We start from the raw sequence: 18,561 nt of genomic DNA on the forward strand, positions 1-18,561 counted from the left end.
GATTAATTCCAGTGTGGTCTCTTACCTCTGATGTCTAGTGCCACTACAGAAGACACACAGCTGCAGATAAAAATAATCCTAGACTAACAGATGAATTTATGACACGTGCACTTGTAAATTAACATCTTAATGGATGCACTTTAAAACCCAACAGACACTTTGACAGATACTTTGGCCCCCCCCCCCCACCGGGGAACACGGGTGGTAAAACAGTATCCCGAAGTGCAGTCAGGAGATGTTATTTGCTTCAGTGCCCTGCCACGCCCCATTAGACATAACAGTCTATAACCTAGTGCATCTTGGTGGCCAGCCAGAGTATGTATTTGATTGTTAGACAGTGGAGGAGGTGCTGTGTGATTGCTGACAGGTTTGAACCCCTGTTGTGTATATGTGAACTGCATAATCACCCAAGGGGTAACAGGCTGAGCACATATGCAAGGAGCCAGAGTGTAAATCCGGTACCAAAAAAAACAAAAAAACAGCTATAATATTCCTCTCTGTCCTGCAGCAGTGAAACACCTGTAACATCACATGCTTCACTGGGTGCAAGCAGAACCTTTGCACCTTGTATACACAAGCTAATGCCACCGAGGGGGATCTGAACACGATTTCCATACATGTGACATACTACCTAGTGAAGCATTCAGTGAGCAAAACAGGTGTCTTAGGGAGGGTCCATACTATTTAAAGCTTAATAATCACAGAGTTTGCCGTTGGGTGAGAAAAAGCTCTTGGTCGCTGTGGTGTAAACGTTTCCCTGCTGAAGCTATTGTGACTCGTTTCTCCGGTTATTATGTTATTGTTCTGCTGCACCCTCGCATTCCCTCATAAATCTGGATAAGTCATTTATATAGGAGCAAATTCCACGATCATTCTCAGAGGCGGTAAATCCGTTAATGTTCAAAGCCGTTGTCCTCCTTTCGCTCAATAAAAAAATCAAAGCACAACACGGCACATTTTCAGGCCGTTCTGAATCGAGGCAAGGTCACCGTGTGTCCGTGGCTAATCAACCATAATATTCAGTTCATCTTGTTCATCTGTGCCTCGGGTGATATTTTTAATATTGTTTATACTTTTAAAAACATCCATCTTTTTTTTTTTTTTTTTTGCTGCTTTCAAACATTTCTCTCAAACTGACGGTTGAACTGCTTTCTATTCATCTCTGATTTAATCTGCTTCAAATAATCATACTTCACCTGACACTTCAAATCCTTTCAGGGGCCAGACCTTCAGCCATGAAACAAAACTTTCAGTCAACACTTCAACTTGCATCTTCTTTCAGTTTATACACTTCAAGACTTACACCGCAATTGGCCAATCAAACTCAAGATATCACCTACACGACTGACATTTCAACTGCTTTCAGTGAAGTTTAATTTAATCTAATCTTATTTTAACATTTCAAATGTTTTCTAGTTGAAATAAACCACGAGTAAACAGAACAACGTGATATTTACCACAACAGATCTGAGCTGTAAAGGTAAAGTGGTAACAAACAGCTCCTTCTGGAAACATCTCAGGTCTAATCCAATAAAACATCTGTGACAGAAGAAGTCGATTTCATAACCACAATAACATTTCCCACTCTAACCCGGCTGCTTCCGCAAATGTCAAATTCAAGTTTCTACACCGGCACTCACGCTAGTTTAAAGGCACAAGGGATTGCTTCATCGGGTCAGACGAGCACAGTAAAAACGAAAGGCGGTTTAATGTTCAATCCGGCTCGGTTATCCATCATGAAAGGGGGATGAAACACACTGTTGTCTGTCTATGAGCCTGCGAGGGTGAGAGTGTAGGATTGTTGCCCTTCCTGCTCTGCATATGCCAGCTCTGTGTGTGTGTGTGTGTGTGTGTGTGTGTGTGTGTGTGTGTGTGTGTGTGTGTGTGTGTGTGTGTGTGTCTGTCAGCCCGGTGTGATCTGTCTTTCTTCACCACGTCCTCTGATCTGCTGCCAAGGGCCTGCAGCTCTCCCTCTCTGTACGTCCCACTCGTTCTCACCTTTATCCGTGCCCCCCCATCGCCTCATCAAATCCTTTTTTCTAACGGGGACAACTCGACCGATTCTATCTGCATGTGGCACGATGATGAAGTGAGTCCAGGTACAAAGCCATTATGCCTTAGTGGTGATTAAATCTTTACCACTTAGAAGGGAACATATATTACAAACATGTAAACACTAACAGAAAAGAAGACAGGTAGCCACTGAGACGGCTCCTTTTTCTCTGCCTTTCCACTCCCTCCAACTGGGTTGCTATGGAAACGGTTCCCTCAGAGGTGGTCCGGCTATTTTATTTTGGGTCTCCCCATCAACACTGCCTCCTCAACAACAAAATAACCACCCGTCTCTTTAATCCCCAGGATGTCGCTCAGTCTGTTGCCGCCGTCGGTCACTCGTCCGACCGGCTCCCTCACCGAGTCTCCAGTTTAAATTTCAACAGAAATTTATTCACTACAGTCGATCACAGGTTTGTTAGGCGTTGACAACATAAATATGATCAATTGCGGCTTTGTCTGCGTATGCTATGAAAGAACCATATATGTTTTAACTAATGAGTTTCAGCTACAAACATCAGAAGTGACACAATAAAATAATATGCGGTAAAATGGCTTGAATTTGTGATTTCTACACTTTTGCTTCAGTAACCTTGTGTTATTTCAGGCCCTGCAGCGGTCAGAGCCACCCTCCCCTGTGCTGCCCAAAAATCTGCACACTGTTAATTAGCTCAGTCATTTATTATTGCGAAATTTCAGCCAGATATCAAGTGCTGACGGTAACATCCAAATCGGCACCACCTGCCGCATGTCGTCTCCTGAGAAGGTTTTAATCCAGATGCACAAGTTTAATCCGTTTGGTTTTAAAAGATATTTGAAATTAGCTTCATGTAACCACAAACAACTACACAACACACATGCTGGGGATGTGCAACACCAAAACTAACGAGCTTTGCGAAATGTTCTTGTTGGCAAAGGAGACTGTTTTTGTTCTTATGAAACTGAGGAACTCATGCACACTGCAAAGCATCTGGTGTGCATCGCGTTTTCTTTTCCTTTTCACTTTCAGTCACACGAGTGTTTATAAAAATGTGAAATGAACACGAAGCTTCGAAGAATGACTGTGAATGAGGAGCGAACATATGTGTGTGTGTGTGTGTGTGTGTGGGGATGATTACTCAGTCTGCTTCACACTCTGGTTCATGTCGTACACCTGTAGGACAAGTGTGACCTGAGCACATTTGCATATTGATCAGACAGAGAGAGTCTTTCATTAGGCTGCATTTTACATGAAGACTATTAATTGCCTGACCCACATTAACCTGTCAAAATGAAAAGCTGGTGAAGGAGACATCATCTGGCGTCTCGTTTTCTTTACACATTTCCAGTTTCGGTGTCTTTATCTCGACTCATCTGGAAATACCGTTTCCATTTCTTATTTTTCTAATCCACATGATGTTCTCCGGCTTTTCTTATCTCGCGCAAAGTTTATCTTTAATTTGTTTTATGATTCCCACGAAGCAAAGTCCTACATGTGAAATCATAAACATCGCTATTGGGGATGTTGTAAAAAGAAGCGTGGCACCAGTTTGCGTGCCGCTTGAAAGGAAATGTTTACAAAGGATGTGAAAGGAGAAGCAGGACTGCAGCATTTCCTGTTCAGTTAAATTAACACAACATTAGATTGGTGTCGATCGGCGGTTAAAAAGCATTTATTCTCCATTATTTCAGTCCAAATTATTTATTGTTAATTGATAATTAATTTTCCTTTTGTTTTAAATATTCAAATCTACTGTGAATAATAATGAAGAAGGGAAAGACCTAAATATGGGTATGTAATAATAATGGTGGATGGAAGATTTTATAGGTGATAAATACACCTGGACTTAATTTTTCAGTGTTGTCAGGGCTAAAAAGAGACTTGGTTCTATTGCTGCATTTAAAAAAATAAAAACTGCACCTTCCACAAGTGTTAGTTAGTGAGTCTTTAGATAATTAATCTCATGACCCGAATATAACTCCACTGTGAATTTTACCTTCATGTGAGAAATGATTTCCTTAGAGTAAGTCCCGCTTTCTATTTCAAATAGTGGGTATATCATTTCTAAAATGAAACCTCTCAAGTGCAGAGAAAGAGATCGAAGGACGGTGTGATTTAAAAAAAGGAGGGAGGGAGGGAAAACGGAGTAAAGGCAGGCAGCTCGTTATCACTCTGCCCCAAAATGGCCCTTTAATTAAAAGCAGGAGGTAATGAACACGCCTGGGAGTCTGATTAGCAGCTAATGCCGCTTGCTGTGAGTTGATGGGCTCCCCGGTCTGCCCTTTTAAAGCTACACTGAATGGCACACTGCTCCGTATGTTCTGACTCCAGAGGCCGCAAACCACAGCAGCACAGCAGCTACCTCCGGATTAAAAAAAAAAGTCTAACACCATCGGGATTTCAGAGCTTTTACGACGTGGCTTTGAAATTCAAACTGTAAAAGTTTCGCTAATGAATATATTTTACGTTAGGTACATTTGGACTGTGTTTTCCGGTGATATTTTCCAGCTTGGATTCGAATTGGTATTTTCCAAACACTGCACTTCCTGGTTCTGGCTCGCTTTACTGGAGGGAGGAGTTCACGCTTGGAGCTGCCAACTACAAGCAGAGTGGGCAGTTCTGCTGGTGCAGATGGGAGTTAAGTGTCTGGATCAAGGGCACTTAAACATTATGTTTGGATGAATGTTTATTTGTTCACACATATGCCCGTTCTCTCCCCTCACACAGGTAACCATAGCAGAAATCAAGGCTCTTTTACTACTTTAACTTCAAACATATCACATGTGTTATATTCAGGATTATTCTGCAGTGTTTGGAAAATAGCCCGGTTGGTACTTAGCAGGGGCCGCACGGTGGAGGGTGTGGAGGAGCTCAACCTATTTGAAAATACTGAAATTTCATTGCTGCAAAACTAAACTAAAAAGTAAGACATAAAAGTGATCATAAATAAACAGTTCATTACTTAAAGTAATGGATAAAGGCTGAAACATGCAGCTTCAAGTGACAAGTCGTACGAATGCAGTTGAACAAACCGACTAAAAATGTGTTAAATTGCATGAAAACATGAACGGTTTATATAATTAAAAGTATCAAATGACATCAAGTCTGAAATAAAGTGCACCTGCTGAGTGTTTCATGATGATTTATGAGCCATCTTGTGCAAATAATGTTATTACGACGAGCCATTGTGTAAGAACATGAAGTCAATGAGTTGGTTAAGTTAGATTAAGCATAGAGGAACAAACAATGATTGACTGATGGGATATTACAGTTTAACGTCATTAGTCAATTGAGGCTTATTAATTAATCCTCCATATGTTCATCTTCATCTTAGAAGACATCCACACTGCAGGCGTGTGACGTGAAAACAATTCACGTTTGTAGCCGTTATTATCATCGCGCCGAGTTACTCTGTCAGACATCTAAAGGGAGTCAGCTGGATCTGGAACGACCCGCTATGAAACATACATGGTGTCGGCTGAAAGCTCATCAAGGCGCGGGCAGTAATCCAACCATCCACGGCATGCCAAACAATGTGCAAATCTCTCCGAGTCTCTAAGTCGTTTTTTGTCTCGGATACAGTAATCCCCTGGTCTCTGTGCCGCAGTGCGAGCATGCATTTGAATATATTAAAAACTCAGCGGAGAAAGCGATAAGCTGAATTTGAGCTACTAAACCAGACTATTATTAAGTTTCATGTGAAAGTTTTACCCAAGGTTGTTCAAAGAGTTTCACTGCAGAGCTCTCAGTAGGTCTAAAAATGGGTTATCCTTTGGTGTGCTGCAGCTCTTTGGCACCTCACCTTCATCTTCACATATATATATATCTATGTACATTTGTGTATGTCACAACGTACAAGTCTTAAAAAGGGTTTGAATCCGAGTGAATGTGTCTATGTGGTGGTTAAAAAACACAGTATATAGATAACAAAGAAGCTTTTCTCAAGAATACTCTCATGTCCTATAATTTAGATGTTTCAGCACATAAAAATGTGCACAGCGTGTCAGTAATATCGTAAAATGTGTGCGAGTAGAGTAAGGATCACCGTACCTTCCAGAAGTTGTCGACCTTGCCGTAGACTAGCGACTGGTTCTGTCTCTTGATGTCGTCTATGTGCTTGATGTCGCTGGCGTTGAGGTGCTGCTCCACGACGAAGCCCAGGAAACTGTTGTCTGGGGTGTGAGCTGTAACACATAAGAAGCATACGGAAATAAATATACATTTATATATAAACATATATATGTGTGTGTGTGTGTGTCTCAAAGGGCTTATTATGATGTATTTTAATGTGGTTTACAGCAAGACAAAAATCACTTCTTAGGGAATAAAGCGACAAATGAGTTCTGGCGTAGTTAGCCACCTCTTAATCACTGAGGCAGAAACAAAAAATAAATCTTACATTACATTACATTTACTCCCTTGTAAGTCGCTTTTATCCAAAGCGCCTTACAAATGAGGGACAGCGCGCTAAGGCTTCAGTGCAGTAGGACACCTTGAAGTAAATGCTAAGTACTAAATCTGTTGAATAAGGCAAAGTGCGAGGAGATCAGGTGGAGAAGCGCATGGTGAGTGTGTTTGTGCTATTCACACAGTTGAATAAAACCCATTTCAGCCTCAGCGTTTAGCACAGATCCATCCCAGAGAGAGAGAGAGAGAGAGAGAGAGAGAGAGAGAGACACATTTGCACAACACAACTCGACAACCCCTCTGGGTTTTTTTTTTTTTTTTTTTTGTTCCCCTCTGTTCCTTATTGCCCAGTGATGACTGGTTACTATGGGAACCACGAGATGAGCAGGTCAAGTGTGGAGCCCGGAGCTGGCAGTGCTTTCCCCTCGCTGCCATCTGCCTTGTACAATACAAATGTGAGGACAAGGATATGGAGCGCGGACTGAGAAGAGTCAATCAAACATTAATGAAGCTTAATAATATAATTAAAAATCAAATTCACGCAGGGTCGAAAAAAAAGCAGACCTCACTATGACCCCCTCTAAGTGAATGACCCAGGTGGAGAGGGAGGGGGTTGGTTGTGGTATGTGTCGGAGCCCCGCGGGAGCTGCTGCGGTCGGACATCGCTTTTTTACCACGACGCTCTTACTACAGAGGCAAATTAAGGTCAGCGAGTCGAGGGAGATCTCAGAGCTCGCTCCAGTGGAGTAAATAAAAAAATTTTACTGGGATAATTTCAGCAAAGAATCTCAGACACCGCGGCCGCAAATTCACATTTAAAACAGATTCGGATTCAGCTGCTGCAAACGCCCTCTGTGTTACAAAACAGGAAGCATCGTGACATTTCACACATGACGACAGAGATGCAGCAGATAACAGCGCAGACAATGACGTACTGTTAAAGTTCAACTATGTCACAGTAGTTTCACAAACAAGGTGGAAGTGTGTTTTGTCTGGGAGTTGGCTGGAATGTGACATTTTCTCCCACTCGACAAAAAGCCAAAGTTTGCCAAAGCTCACACACTGGCTCTGACTCAATATCTTTAGGAACACACATAAAAATGAAAAAAGAAAAGAAACAGAGCAATAGACATGTTATGCAGAGTAAATGAGCCCAGCGCCAGACCAAGCAATTACTGAACAAAAATGAGCTGTTGCATTTTTCTCCTAACGACTGGAAAGGGCACGAACAGAAGTCTCTGTATAACACCCTTTAACGATTATAATTCATATCACAATTATAATACATTTGTGCAACGTTGAAAGAATAATATAATTTCCAGTTGACTAGTGCACATGATTGCATGTCTCAATTTGTGTGTTTTAAGATCTATTGTATTCAAATCCTGTTCCTGTTTTGCACTTCCCCGCATTACAATGCACAGAGGAACCTTTCAGTCACTGCTGTGTGTGTGTGTGTGTGTGTGTGAGAGAGAGAGAGAGAGAGCACAGGAGTGTGTGGGAGTAGATGTTATAAAGGTCTGGCTGAGGTGACAGTGTGGGCGGCAACTGTTTCCAAAATACCTGGAGTGTCTATGTAATACCGGGTGATTAAACAATAATATTAATAAGAACAGTATAAATAGCACAATAACACTTCTTTCAACAAGCGCACTCACCAAAATCCATTAAAAACTGAGGGAATAATGTTTGATTTTAGTTTGAAAAGATGTTGTTTACCAGGAAGGGAGTTGCATTATGGGATATGCAGTGTTCCTAAAGACTAAAAGTCTTGGATATCTTTTGGATATCTCTGCCTCTGTCATGCAAATTAAAGTGGCTGATCTGGGGAGTGACAAGAAAGAACAATCGACCAAGTCTAAATTTGACATTAACTAATTGTCTTCACCTCAATTAGCACCAATTTAAGGATGATATAATTGGTTACTTTGAAAAAGAATCAGGACGAAATTAAATTAAAAAAAAGAAAACTATTTGCAGCACATTTTAATTTTCAACAAATACAAACATGTCGGTACATAACCACTGATGATTACAAGTAAAGTGTGTTTCTAATGGCAAACAGGCGGAGATGGTCCAGGGCACTGGGAGGAGGCGGCACTAACACTCATCTTGCAAACTAACTGTGTAAACAGGACGAGCCGTTAATTAGTGTTCGGCCCTCATGCAATTTGGCAACAGATGCCTCCTTTCCCCACTAGAGCCGCCACTCAAAAAGTCACTCAACTTGCCACAGCTTCATTCGCTATTAGCTAACAAACAGCCGGGGAGGACGGTGTTGCTGCAGAGGCAGCTGTTTTGTTGCTCTTCACAAACTTGCGAGTGCATGGACAAATTTGCTTTGCGAGGAAACCTGGGTTCACTCTTGTCTGATTGGGAGTCAATATTGGTACAACCCGGTCAAGCTGAGCGGAGGAACGGGGTGTAGAAATGTCGGCAATAATCTTAAAGGCAGGATAATCTTCTCTGACAAGGCGAGAGGGGCTGTGCAGGGGCTTCTGTTGTGCTCGTTAAAGCAGCAGGTAAGTCTCACTAAGTCAGTGGTAGAAACAGACTACACTACACCATCACACAATGGTACCTGCAGAAGAAAATGCAGCAGACAAATATAATCCTGAGTCAAAAAACTAAGGATTATGTGATTAAAGTTGGCCCAACACTTGAGAAAGCAGATTCATTTTTACAAGAAACTAACTTCTGGGGTGCTGGACGGAGCAAAAATAAAATAAATAAAAGATTTCAAACTGCCAAGATGCACCATCAGCACTAAAATCTCCAGTGCTTTGAAAACTCTACATCAAAGACTTCTACAACTTGTCTGAATGAGCCTGAAGGGTGAAAATAAATCAGATACACCTGAAACGCTTTCACACAAGAAAACTTTTGAGATTTTAACTGATGGGTTTTTCAGAGAAGAAGAAGAAGATCTGCGCATGGGGCGAAGTGAAACTTGAACTCTGGAGGACTGCCAACGGCACAACCATGAAAAAATAAGTGCATTTAATCTGTAAGTAATTCACTCTAATCAGTAGCTATTTTCATCTCTTTAGTTATTGGAATATAAACGTTACCACCTGCCAAAGAACTAATGAATAATGATGTGTGTCTATTACAACACCTTGACCTTTAGGTTCAATTCAGCAGCAACAGCTTTGTCCTTTTTAAAGAATACTTCAACATTAAAACGTAAAGTCTGCTTTCTTTCCAAGAGTAATACTATTCTCATTTCTGCATTAGCTCAGCTCAGGAAAAAGCAAGAGTAACTCTGTCAACCCCTGTTCAAATTTCATCATAATTTGCATGGAAATCAAGACATAAAGTGTGTGTAGTAAAACGTATATATTTGTGCTTTGGACAACGTAGAGAAGTCGTGCCGGAGAAACAAAGTCAAAGAACACAACGCCAGTCCTATTGATTCCACACAGATGAAAAACTAAAAGCCTTAAGTGAGTGGGTGTGCTAGCGACATTATCAATCAAAGCTTTCCAGGCGCTATCAGCCTGGCAGATCTCAGAGTCAATTACGTAGTTGGCAGGGCTTCAAAGATAAATATTATCTGCTGCTATGTTCGAGCTCTGATCAGTATTAATCATCGGTTTCGTTGGGGATTAACATCCAGCCGCAGGGACACACGCACAACACATAAGAAAGGACATAAGCAGACATATGGAAGCGATTGCTACTGTATGTTTTTACTGATGACCCTGATAGGCTGCGAACACAGACTGCGGTGCATTTACAAGTAACATCAGGGAACAGAAAGCAGCTTTTACAAAACAGACTGCGGTGCATTTACAAGTAACAAGACTTTCTGCAGCAACCTGACGTCTTAAAAGGAGTAAAATGGGAGTCTTAGTTTTGGCAACAGCTTGTTAGCTCAACGACGGAATCACCACTTGGTGTTGTGTTGTTAATAAAGTTAGAATAACAACTTGGCCTGTGCTGCAGTCTTTTAAGGCTCAGTGTCTGAACATGTGCTATGTAAATTTCTCCATGGATTGAGGTTTGATACCTTCACAGTATTAATATAGAACCTGGACCTGCTTTGTGATCAAAAAAAGAAATGGAAATCTCACTCTGTACAAGATGAGACCTTTAAGAGAAACATGGTTAGCAGAGCTGATTTCTTACTCATGTATTGGATATGCTTCTTTATGAGATCTTCAGACAACAGTGCAGAGGCTTTAAAAGAAGGATCATTATTCATAATCATCTTTGTTTCCAAAATAATTAGATGAAGTCTGGATCTCTTTGTAGTCGGTAAAGCTCAGTTCAGGTTTATATCCTAAATCAAGAAGTCCTTTGTAACAAACTTGTTTTTATGCTAATGAAGTGTATACAAAACAAATTCAACTCATGAGACTTGAGTGTCTACATGTCACGCTGACCTACAGAGAAAGGTTAACTACATTATATTTCCAGCCTCTCCTGATTATATATGACTTGTGCTGGGAAACAGAGCCAACAAAACTAAGACACACAGCCCATTCAAACACAAATTGTACACTAGAAAACACTCGCCGCTATCCCGACTCTGAAATAGATTAATGAGGTCAATTTGGCCTTGTCTTGTCTTATTGGCCAGAGGCCACAAACTCCCAATTCCCCCCACCAATGATTTATGGTGCACTGCCTAATCGTAACAAATGGACCAAACCAAATCTAGAAAAAAAAATCACCTACTGGAACCTGATTTGTCTATTGTTACGTCTACATTCAATAGGTGGGTTGAAACCTGGGGACACAAATATTACATTTTATTTTTATAAGCTTTGAGGAAGTAAAGATGAAGTTTTAATTGTGTTTACTTCTAACTAGATCATTACAGCACACTGTATTTTCCAATAACATAAAAAGAACCAGATTAGTGGGGAGAGAAACTGAATATAGGAGTTAACATCCTGACACCATCACTAAAATGTTCTTAAACCATAAACTCCACCCACTGTAAACCGACAGACAGAAACACCTGCTCAGAAATACACGCTTCTACTTCAGTGTGCAAATATTACTTCGTGCCAGGACTGAAACCTCAGATAGCTACGTCAACACCCTTGGATTTGTTAATGTAATAAGCTGTTTGCATTGCATGGTGCACAAATTCTTCAGCCTCAGGACAAGCTGTTGTGCAGCACAATGCAGGGTAGGGGGGGGGGGGGGGGGGGGGGTCTGTCTCGTCTCTCGTGCCTGGAGTGATGCCATTCTATGGTTTTAACACTCGGCCAAACCACTGTGCACTTGTTTCACCAGCGATATCATCTAACCTAGCGACTCTTAACTGGATTTTGTGCAAAAGCCCCAGTGTGTTATGAGAGAGACATACCCTATTGAGAGGACAAAGAGCCTATTCAAGTACGGTGGTATTCTGGATGGCTCCTGGCCTCACCTCACAAACAGGGACCATAGGAGTAACATTTCACTTTCTCTTAGCCATGGGGAAAAGGTCAACATCCCCGGGGGAGAGCTGGCTCCCCTCTCTCTCCCTCTCTCTCTCTCTCTCTCCTCTGCTGCACCGCCGCCACTCATCCACCACAGCGAATGTGCTTGACTCCAGTTACAGAGTGATCTCACAGTAGGAGTCATGCACACACAGAGAGCAGTAAAACCCCTACGTCCTACATTCATAATCACAGCAAAATGGAGAGCTGAGCATCTGACCTCTTACTTCTCCTTTAATCTCCTCGATGATATTCCATTAGCTAGCGCCGCGCTGGATTTTCAGTCTTATATCTGCCTCTTTTCCAACCAAAACATCTCATTCAAAACCTGACTGGGACTGCAGACGTAGGAAATAATAAACATATAAACTAATTTACAGTGCAAGTAGCTGTGTTCGGCAACTTGACCTTATGTAAACAACAGAGGGGAGGACTTTTGTGTGAGAGTTATGCAAAGCACAACCAGCACAGCACAGCACAGCACAGCACAACCTGCTTGAAGAACTGGGACGGATGAGGCATCTTTTTCCAATTACAACATTTAGTCAGTTCGCTCAGAGGACTCTTAAACCAGAAAAGTTGGATACAAGATGCTTTTCATTAGAAAAACTAGTGGTAAACAGTTTTTTAAATCCTGCAGAATTGCGCCACAGGGCTTGTTTTTTTTTTTCTTCTTCTTCTTCTTCTTCTTCTTTAAACTGACAGAAGCACTTCTTGGTTTACAGTGTGTGTTGACATCCTGCCGACTTACGGAACATGGTGTTGAACTGCTGTGGGTTGAGGTTCCACTTCCCCCAGGGCGTCTTGTGGCCCTTGGACTGGGCGTAGTGGGCGTGATTGAACTCAGGCTCCGTCCCGAATGAATCCAGCACCCGCAGCATGCACCTACGATGTCGCGGAGACAAAACAAAAGTGTTAATGCTACAGACCAGAAGCAGATTGTTTCAGTTAAATTCGCTCTTAATGAAACCCAGAAACACTTCTACAAGCCGTCTCTATACAAATAGAGTCAGTGTTATTATGTCGTGTGCTGGAGGACAAACTCTTCACACCTTACACATGTAATTATAGTTATCTTCACAGAAATCAAAGAAATAAGACTACAGTTAATTAACCTAGACAATGAACTGTTGGGTTTGGCTCGCTCTACCAAACGTAATCTAGCACAGACTCTCAGTGATCCCAGGTATATAACTCACCCTGGTTTAAAAATCAAGACTTTTTTTAAATTTTTTATTTGAGTTGCTGGATCTCACAGCTAAACGTGACATTCACAGGTGTTTTAATGATGCAGAAAATGTGTTATTTGTATTCATTTGTCCAGCTAAGGTTTGGTAACTTTCCACTACATCTGGAAATCTGGGAATCTGGGAATATCTCGCTGTTAGTCTGTTCTTCTATTCTATTTTTGCTCCGTGTGAAATATGTTGATTCGGAAACCATCTTCAGACCGGTTCACATACAGCAATTATTTGTTTTCCTTTGTAATTTGAATGGCAACCGGCCAAAGGTTTTATTTATACGTGGGATAAAGTTGCGAAGAGGGAGTAGCTATATGAGAAATAAAAGTCAGATTCATTTTTCCCCACAGACGATGTTACATGACTCACAGCTGGAGCACTTCTTGGATCGGCATGAAACTCCCCAAGTTAGATCGCCAGTATAAAATATTAACAACTGTGTGAGAAAATGTCTGGTTCTTTGATAACAGTGCGCAGAGATTGACCGTTCCAGTATTTAGACCCATCCGGCAAAATTACAGACAATTTTCATTTGGAAAAAAAATAGTTGAAATAATTGAAACTAGTGGTCATAACCTAAATCTATAGAAATGTTGAGTTCAGTGCATCATATTAACATTTTAAATAATGTCCGAAGGCTCCACTGTCAGCCGGAGCGCTAGAGAAAAGCCGCCCTGTGGAGGTGTGAGACTGTGGATGAATATCATGTCTGATTCAAAGGTCACAGCGCAGGATTAATTAGGAGAGGGGATGGTGTATATTCTGAGAACCACACACAACAGACTGACCTTTAATTCCACGCTTCGCAATCACCGTCTCACTCATTGTTACCCGCTTCTGTTTCCCAGCTGCTGCTTTGGTTATGTCTTCTCTGCCCTGTCCCTGGCTATCTTCATTTTTTTTGATTAGGAAAACAAAGGGCCAGTGAAAGGAACCTAATTTCTACCTGTTGCCGCAAACTACTCAAGCAATTCATCACGTTTTTTTCCTCCCTGATCTGTTTCTACTACGAACGTATTCCGTCTCCTTGACAGCTCGTCTCAACGGCAACAAAATCCTGAGAGGATGACCGTGTTTTATTGGGTATCTCGCCCAAGAGGAGAATTTCCTTGTGGGTAAATAAAGTTAAATGATTCCCACTTTGGGTCGAGGTAGAATAATCTGCATTAATCATACTGATAAGAAGAAGCCAGGTGTAAACAGACACGGATGCTGAGCATACACACTCACACAGAGACATCTGCACCTAAAAAAATCCTCCCTCTCTCTCTTGGTGAATGTCTCTCCGCCCAGGCAGATGCTGTGCAGCTGGCTGTGTGAACTGTGAAAGGCCCTGGGAGAGTGCAGAGCTAGGAAACACACTCACCATGAGGAAACTTTAGACTGAGAGCCGAACAACAACAACAACATGCCCACATGCCATCTCCACTCTGCTCCGGGGGAAAAACAACCCTCCTCTGTCCCCGGTAGATACAGTATATCCTCAACAGATGGGGAAATGTCGCCGGAGCTGTTACACGATGTAAGTATGGCTGCACTGCCACCGGTGAGTTGACAGTGGGCATGATAATGTGGCAGGAGTCGGGGTTGTTCAGCTCAACAAGTATGCACTTAGTAACACTTGCTGCAATATTGCAATCGAGCAGGGCTGAGTGGGGATGTTGCTTTCAAAGTAACAGCGCAATTTCGCCGTAATGTAATCCTTCTGAAGTGATCCCAAATGGATAATGTATGACAACGGCTATCGCCAACGACAGGTTTCTCTCCTGGCCCAATTATCTCCCACATGAAATCAGCAATAAATAAAGCGGTCCCGTGTGAGTCATTAGAGAACAGATGGAAAATTTGTCTTGTATGAATCTATCTGAGGGTCTATTACATGTCTGCACGGCCCCCGAGGCAACACCTGGATGAAAACAGGCATTTGAGTTAATGGCCTGTCCTATAACAGCATTAGGCTGAACTACTGCCCAACATCAGGATTTGGTTATAAAATACTTGCAGCTGGGAAAAATATAATGTAATGTCATTATCTTACTGGAACTGTCATCTGGCTAACGACGTTGGATCATTTTAGTTTACTTTTGGATTACACCGGCTTCGCGTGAACCATAAATATTCCCTTTTAGCCACAGTGTTTTCTACTTAACCAAAATTATGCTGTTTTATTAAGCAATAAATTAACATGCATGACACTTTTGAAAAGCTCACAAGCTTTGCTTCTTTTGAGTCGTCTGATCAGCTGACTCTTTGCTAAACCCGAACAGCAACTGTCCAATCATAGCTTAGCACTGTAGCTAGAGACAGCAAACCTGTCTAATTTTGGATTTTCAGTGTATTAAGCAGAGAACATGAGGCTGCAGTGAGAGTGATATATTAAGATCTTTAGAGAACCACAAGAACATGTGCTTTAATTAGCTATGCTACTTTATTATAATGTGGTGTTAAAGGTTATGTCAGATTAAGGTTACTTATTTAGGATTTGAACGTTGTGAACTTTCTTTCAATACTCTACTATTACATTATAAATTGCTGCCCTGCAACACAAGAAGAAAGCAGATTTCTTATTCTCATGTCTTCTAGATGTTTCATCAGCTGGCGGGGATGCTGGGACGTGTAGTTTTAGCCTCAGTCTTTATTGCATCATTACACAGCTCTGAGTTAGTAACGTTTCTCCTTTTCATACGAGTCGGGCAGAAGCATTAAAAGTGAGCTTTTTCAACCAAGGAGTTAATCTGACGGTCGCTGCTTTTTCATCTTCTTCTGCCTCTAATTCAGTTAAAGACCCACTGTTTTATCATTGTAAACCATATGTACTGTTCTATAATGGCATAGCAACAATAAGTACAAGGGGGGGCTTAGCAAAGGATCGATGATAACACATTCCTGACAAAACTATCTAAAAAATACTCACGCAACTGCCAAAGGAAGATGTTGTCTTGACAGCACCACAGACACCTCAACAACACTGACACTGTGAATAAACTAAAGTTTACACCCACATTACACACACACAGGCTGCACACGCAGACAGTGTTGTGTCAAAACAAAAGTTCTTGGCAAAAGAAAGTGAGGAAGTGACAGCTCGTCTGGGGATGAAGAGACAAAAATGATGGAAACTTGTGGGGCCTCATATAGCTGATGATTAACCAGTCCTTCTCCAGTTTCATTTCTCGATTATTGTCTCCAGCACCAAAGGCTGAACCGGTACACGCTGACACATTTTCTGCAGCCGTGCTGATGCAGATGAAAGTGCAATGTCCGATTAAGTTACTGCATGAAAGGATTAAATGAAATAGAACAACAGGGCAGCAGTGGCTCTACTTTTCCACCCGGGAAAACAATAGCTCAGAGTATTCCCATTCTTCCACAGTGGCATAAAACACAGTGATACAGTACCGCAAGACAGATAGCCAGAAGACTGTGGCAATAAACAAACACATTAATCACACAGAGGCCTGACAGGCTTGGTTTCTTTTTCCCCCAACACGAAAAATCAACCAGAATAAATGAAACAATAATGACATAGGTTATTGTTTGCAAGAATTTGGGGTGTGATATGCAAACAAATCTGGCAGTTACTGCCCACAGGGTGTCTCCCTGCCTGTCCTGAATGATAAATAAGGTCAGGAGAAAATATAGACAGTTTCAAAAAGGGTTTCTAAGGCCTCAAAGGCAAGACTTGTAATTCACCCCTTTACTGGAGACGGCAAAATAAAAGACACACAAGGTTACGTGATTCAGGGAAAGAAGAAAGAACAGAAAAATAGCTCCAACTAACAATCTAGGTCTTCTTTCACAAACTCCTAGAAAGTGTGCAGTGACATGAAGTGCTCTGACATAAGTGTTCAATAACAGTAGGAGAAATAATTCAGGAAACAGCATCTGGACCTTACATTATGCCCCAGGCTGAATCAATTTCCTCAGGGTACAAAGGAAGCGGATGCAGTTTAAGGTGTTATGTCGCTCACAAACAAAACCTGGTGACAAGCAGGAGGAACCAGCGGGGCCATTAGTGCCCCAGACTTATTGTTCCTTCTCCTTTCCTGTCAGTCGGAACCGATGAGAGCCTTTTCTAAACAAACGGGGAAGGCCTCATCCACAGTCCTCAGAGGAGCAATCGTAGACTGAATAGACTCGGTTTGGTGAAGACATCACAAACAACAGACGCTCCTTCAGCCTTTTGGGAAATTGTGGTAATGTATGAGAAGAAAATAGACTCATTGTCCCCACCAAGCGCCAGACAAGCCTCAACCCAATGCCTACGTGAGAGAAGCCGTCAAACCGCACTTGGCAGCTGAAGCGCAGGGTTAAAGAATTCACCGAGCGGCCGACATGATGATATGACGAAAAGTGAGAATACAAACAAAACGTTACGGTGCAAGTAGTTTTGTCTCTTAACGAAGAGAACTGAACAAAAAATGTACTCACTGGTAGTGGACCCAGGAAGGTCCCAGTGTCTTCTTGAACTGGGTGAGGCCCACGATGTCAATGTAGATGAGCTCAACCACCTTATCACCCTGAGTTGGGCAACTGGACTTGTTCCCCATAACCTTGCGCATGATCCTGGGGAGAACATTTTGGATTTAAAATCAATTTTAAAAATAAAAACATTTGACATGTGTCTAATATATTTAATTGGTTTTTACTCGTCATCTTTGGAAATAAAACTAAGAGACGTGGGAAGATAGTTTTATTTACTCTTTTGGACTTAATTTTGGATATAAATACTTTAAACTAAACAGCGCTTTTCTGACAAAATCTGATGTTAAACAAAGTCAAGCAGTATTGTCTTTGTTTTATCTGGTTTTTAAGACACATACAGGTTTAAAACAGATAACTAATGAGCATGCAAAGCTCTGCTAAAGAACGGGACTGAACATATTTTAACAGCATATGTGTTTATGATATTTGTTGATATCAGAAATAAACCTCAGCAATGACATATTTGTCCTTCAATACACTGAGATACTTTGTTTTGTCTGTAACTAAGTCTGAGTTTGAAAAAGGACAGGACTCTCTGTACCTGGAAAAACCACCAATAAACATTAAACAAAGAACACAGCAGCTAAATTTGCTTACCCTCAGTCAAATAACCTCAAACAAATACTGTTGTTACGTTTCCCAGATAAAAGAAAAGGTGATAAACAAAAAAAGTTTTCTTGACTTTAGGCCTTTTTCACATTTGAATTATACAACAACAGTGCAGCGAGAATGATGTAAAACAGCAGAGTGGAATGAAGCACTGTATCTGACCTTAGGCAGAAGTACATCTGGATACACAACAATCATTATTGAGATTGGCTCAGGCTGTGTTTGGATTATAAAGAGCAGAGACGCTACAAAGACCAGTTAAGCTTTTATTATATTGGCTGTTTATCCACCTTTGCCATGTCTGTGGTCAGGGGCGTAATTTCCACTGGGACTCAAAGTCCTGTTTCTG

The 18,561-nt window shown here is 41.5% G+C and overlaps 1 protein-coding gene across 2 annotated transcripts in view; it reads right to left on the bottom strand.

Annotated features, from left to right (window-relative positions):
* mgat5 (mannosyl (alpha-1,6-)-glycoprotein beta-1,6-N-acetyl-glucosaminyltransferase) overlaps positions 1–18,561 on the bottom strand; it is an 81,309-nt gene that overhangs the window by 18,679 nt on the left and 44,069 nt on the right. For both annotated transcript variants that reach the window (XM_022746508.1, XM_022746507.1), the window contains exons 9-11: positions 17,550–17,684; positions 12,629–12,762; positions 6,083–6,216 (exon numbers count right to left, since the gene is read on the bottom strand). In XM_022746508.1, the coding sequence (XP_022602229.1) occupies positions 6,083–6,216; positions 12,629–12,762; positions 17,550–17,684 (403 nt within the window). The remainder of the gene's footprint in view (positions 1–6,082; positions 6,217–12,628; positions 12,763–17,549; positions 17,685–18,561) is intronic.

The sequence above is a fragment of the Seriola dumerili genome, unplaced genomic scaffold (genome assembly GCF_002260705.1).
Source record: "Seriola dumerili isolate Sdu_G_001 unplaced genomic scaffold, Sdu_1.0 BDQW01000105.1, whole genome shotgun sequence".
In the NCBI taxonomy this organism is placed as follows: Eukaryota; Metazoa; Chordata; class Actinopteri; order Carangiformes; family Carangidae; genus Seriola; species Seriola dumerili.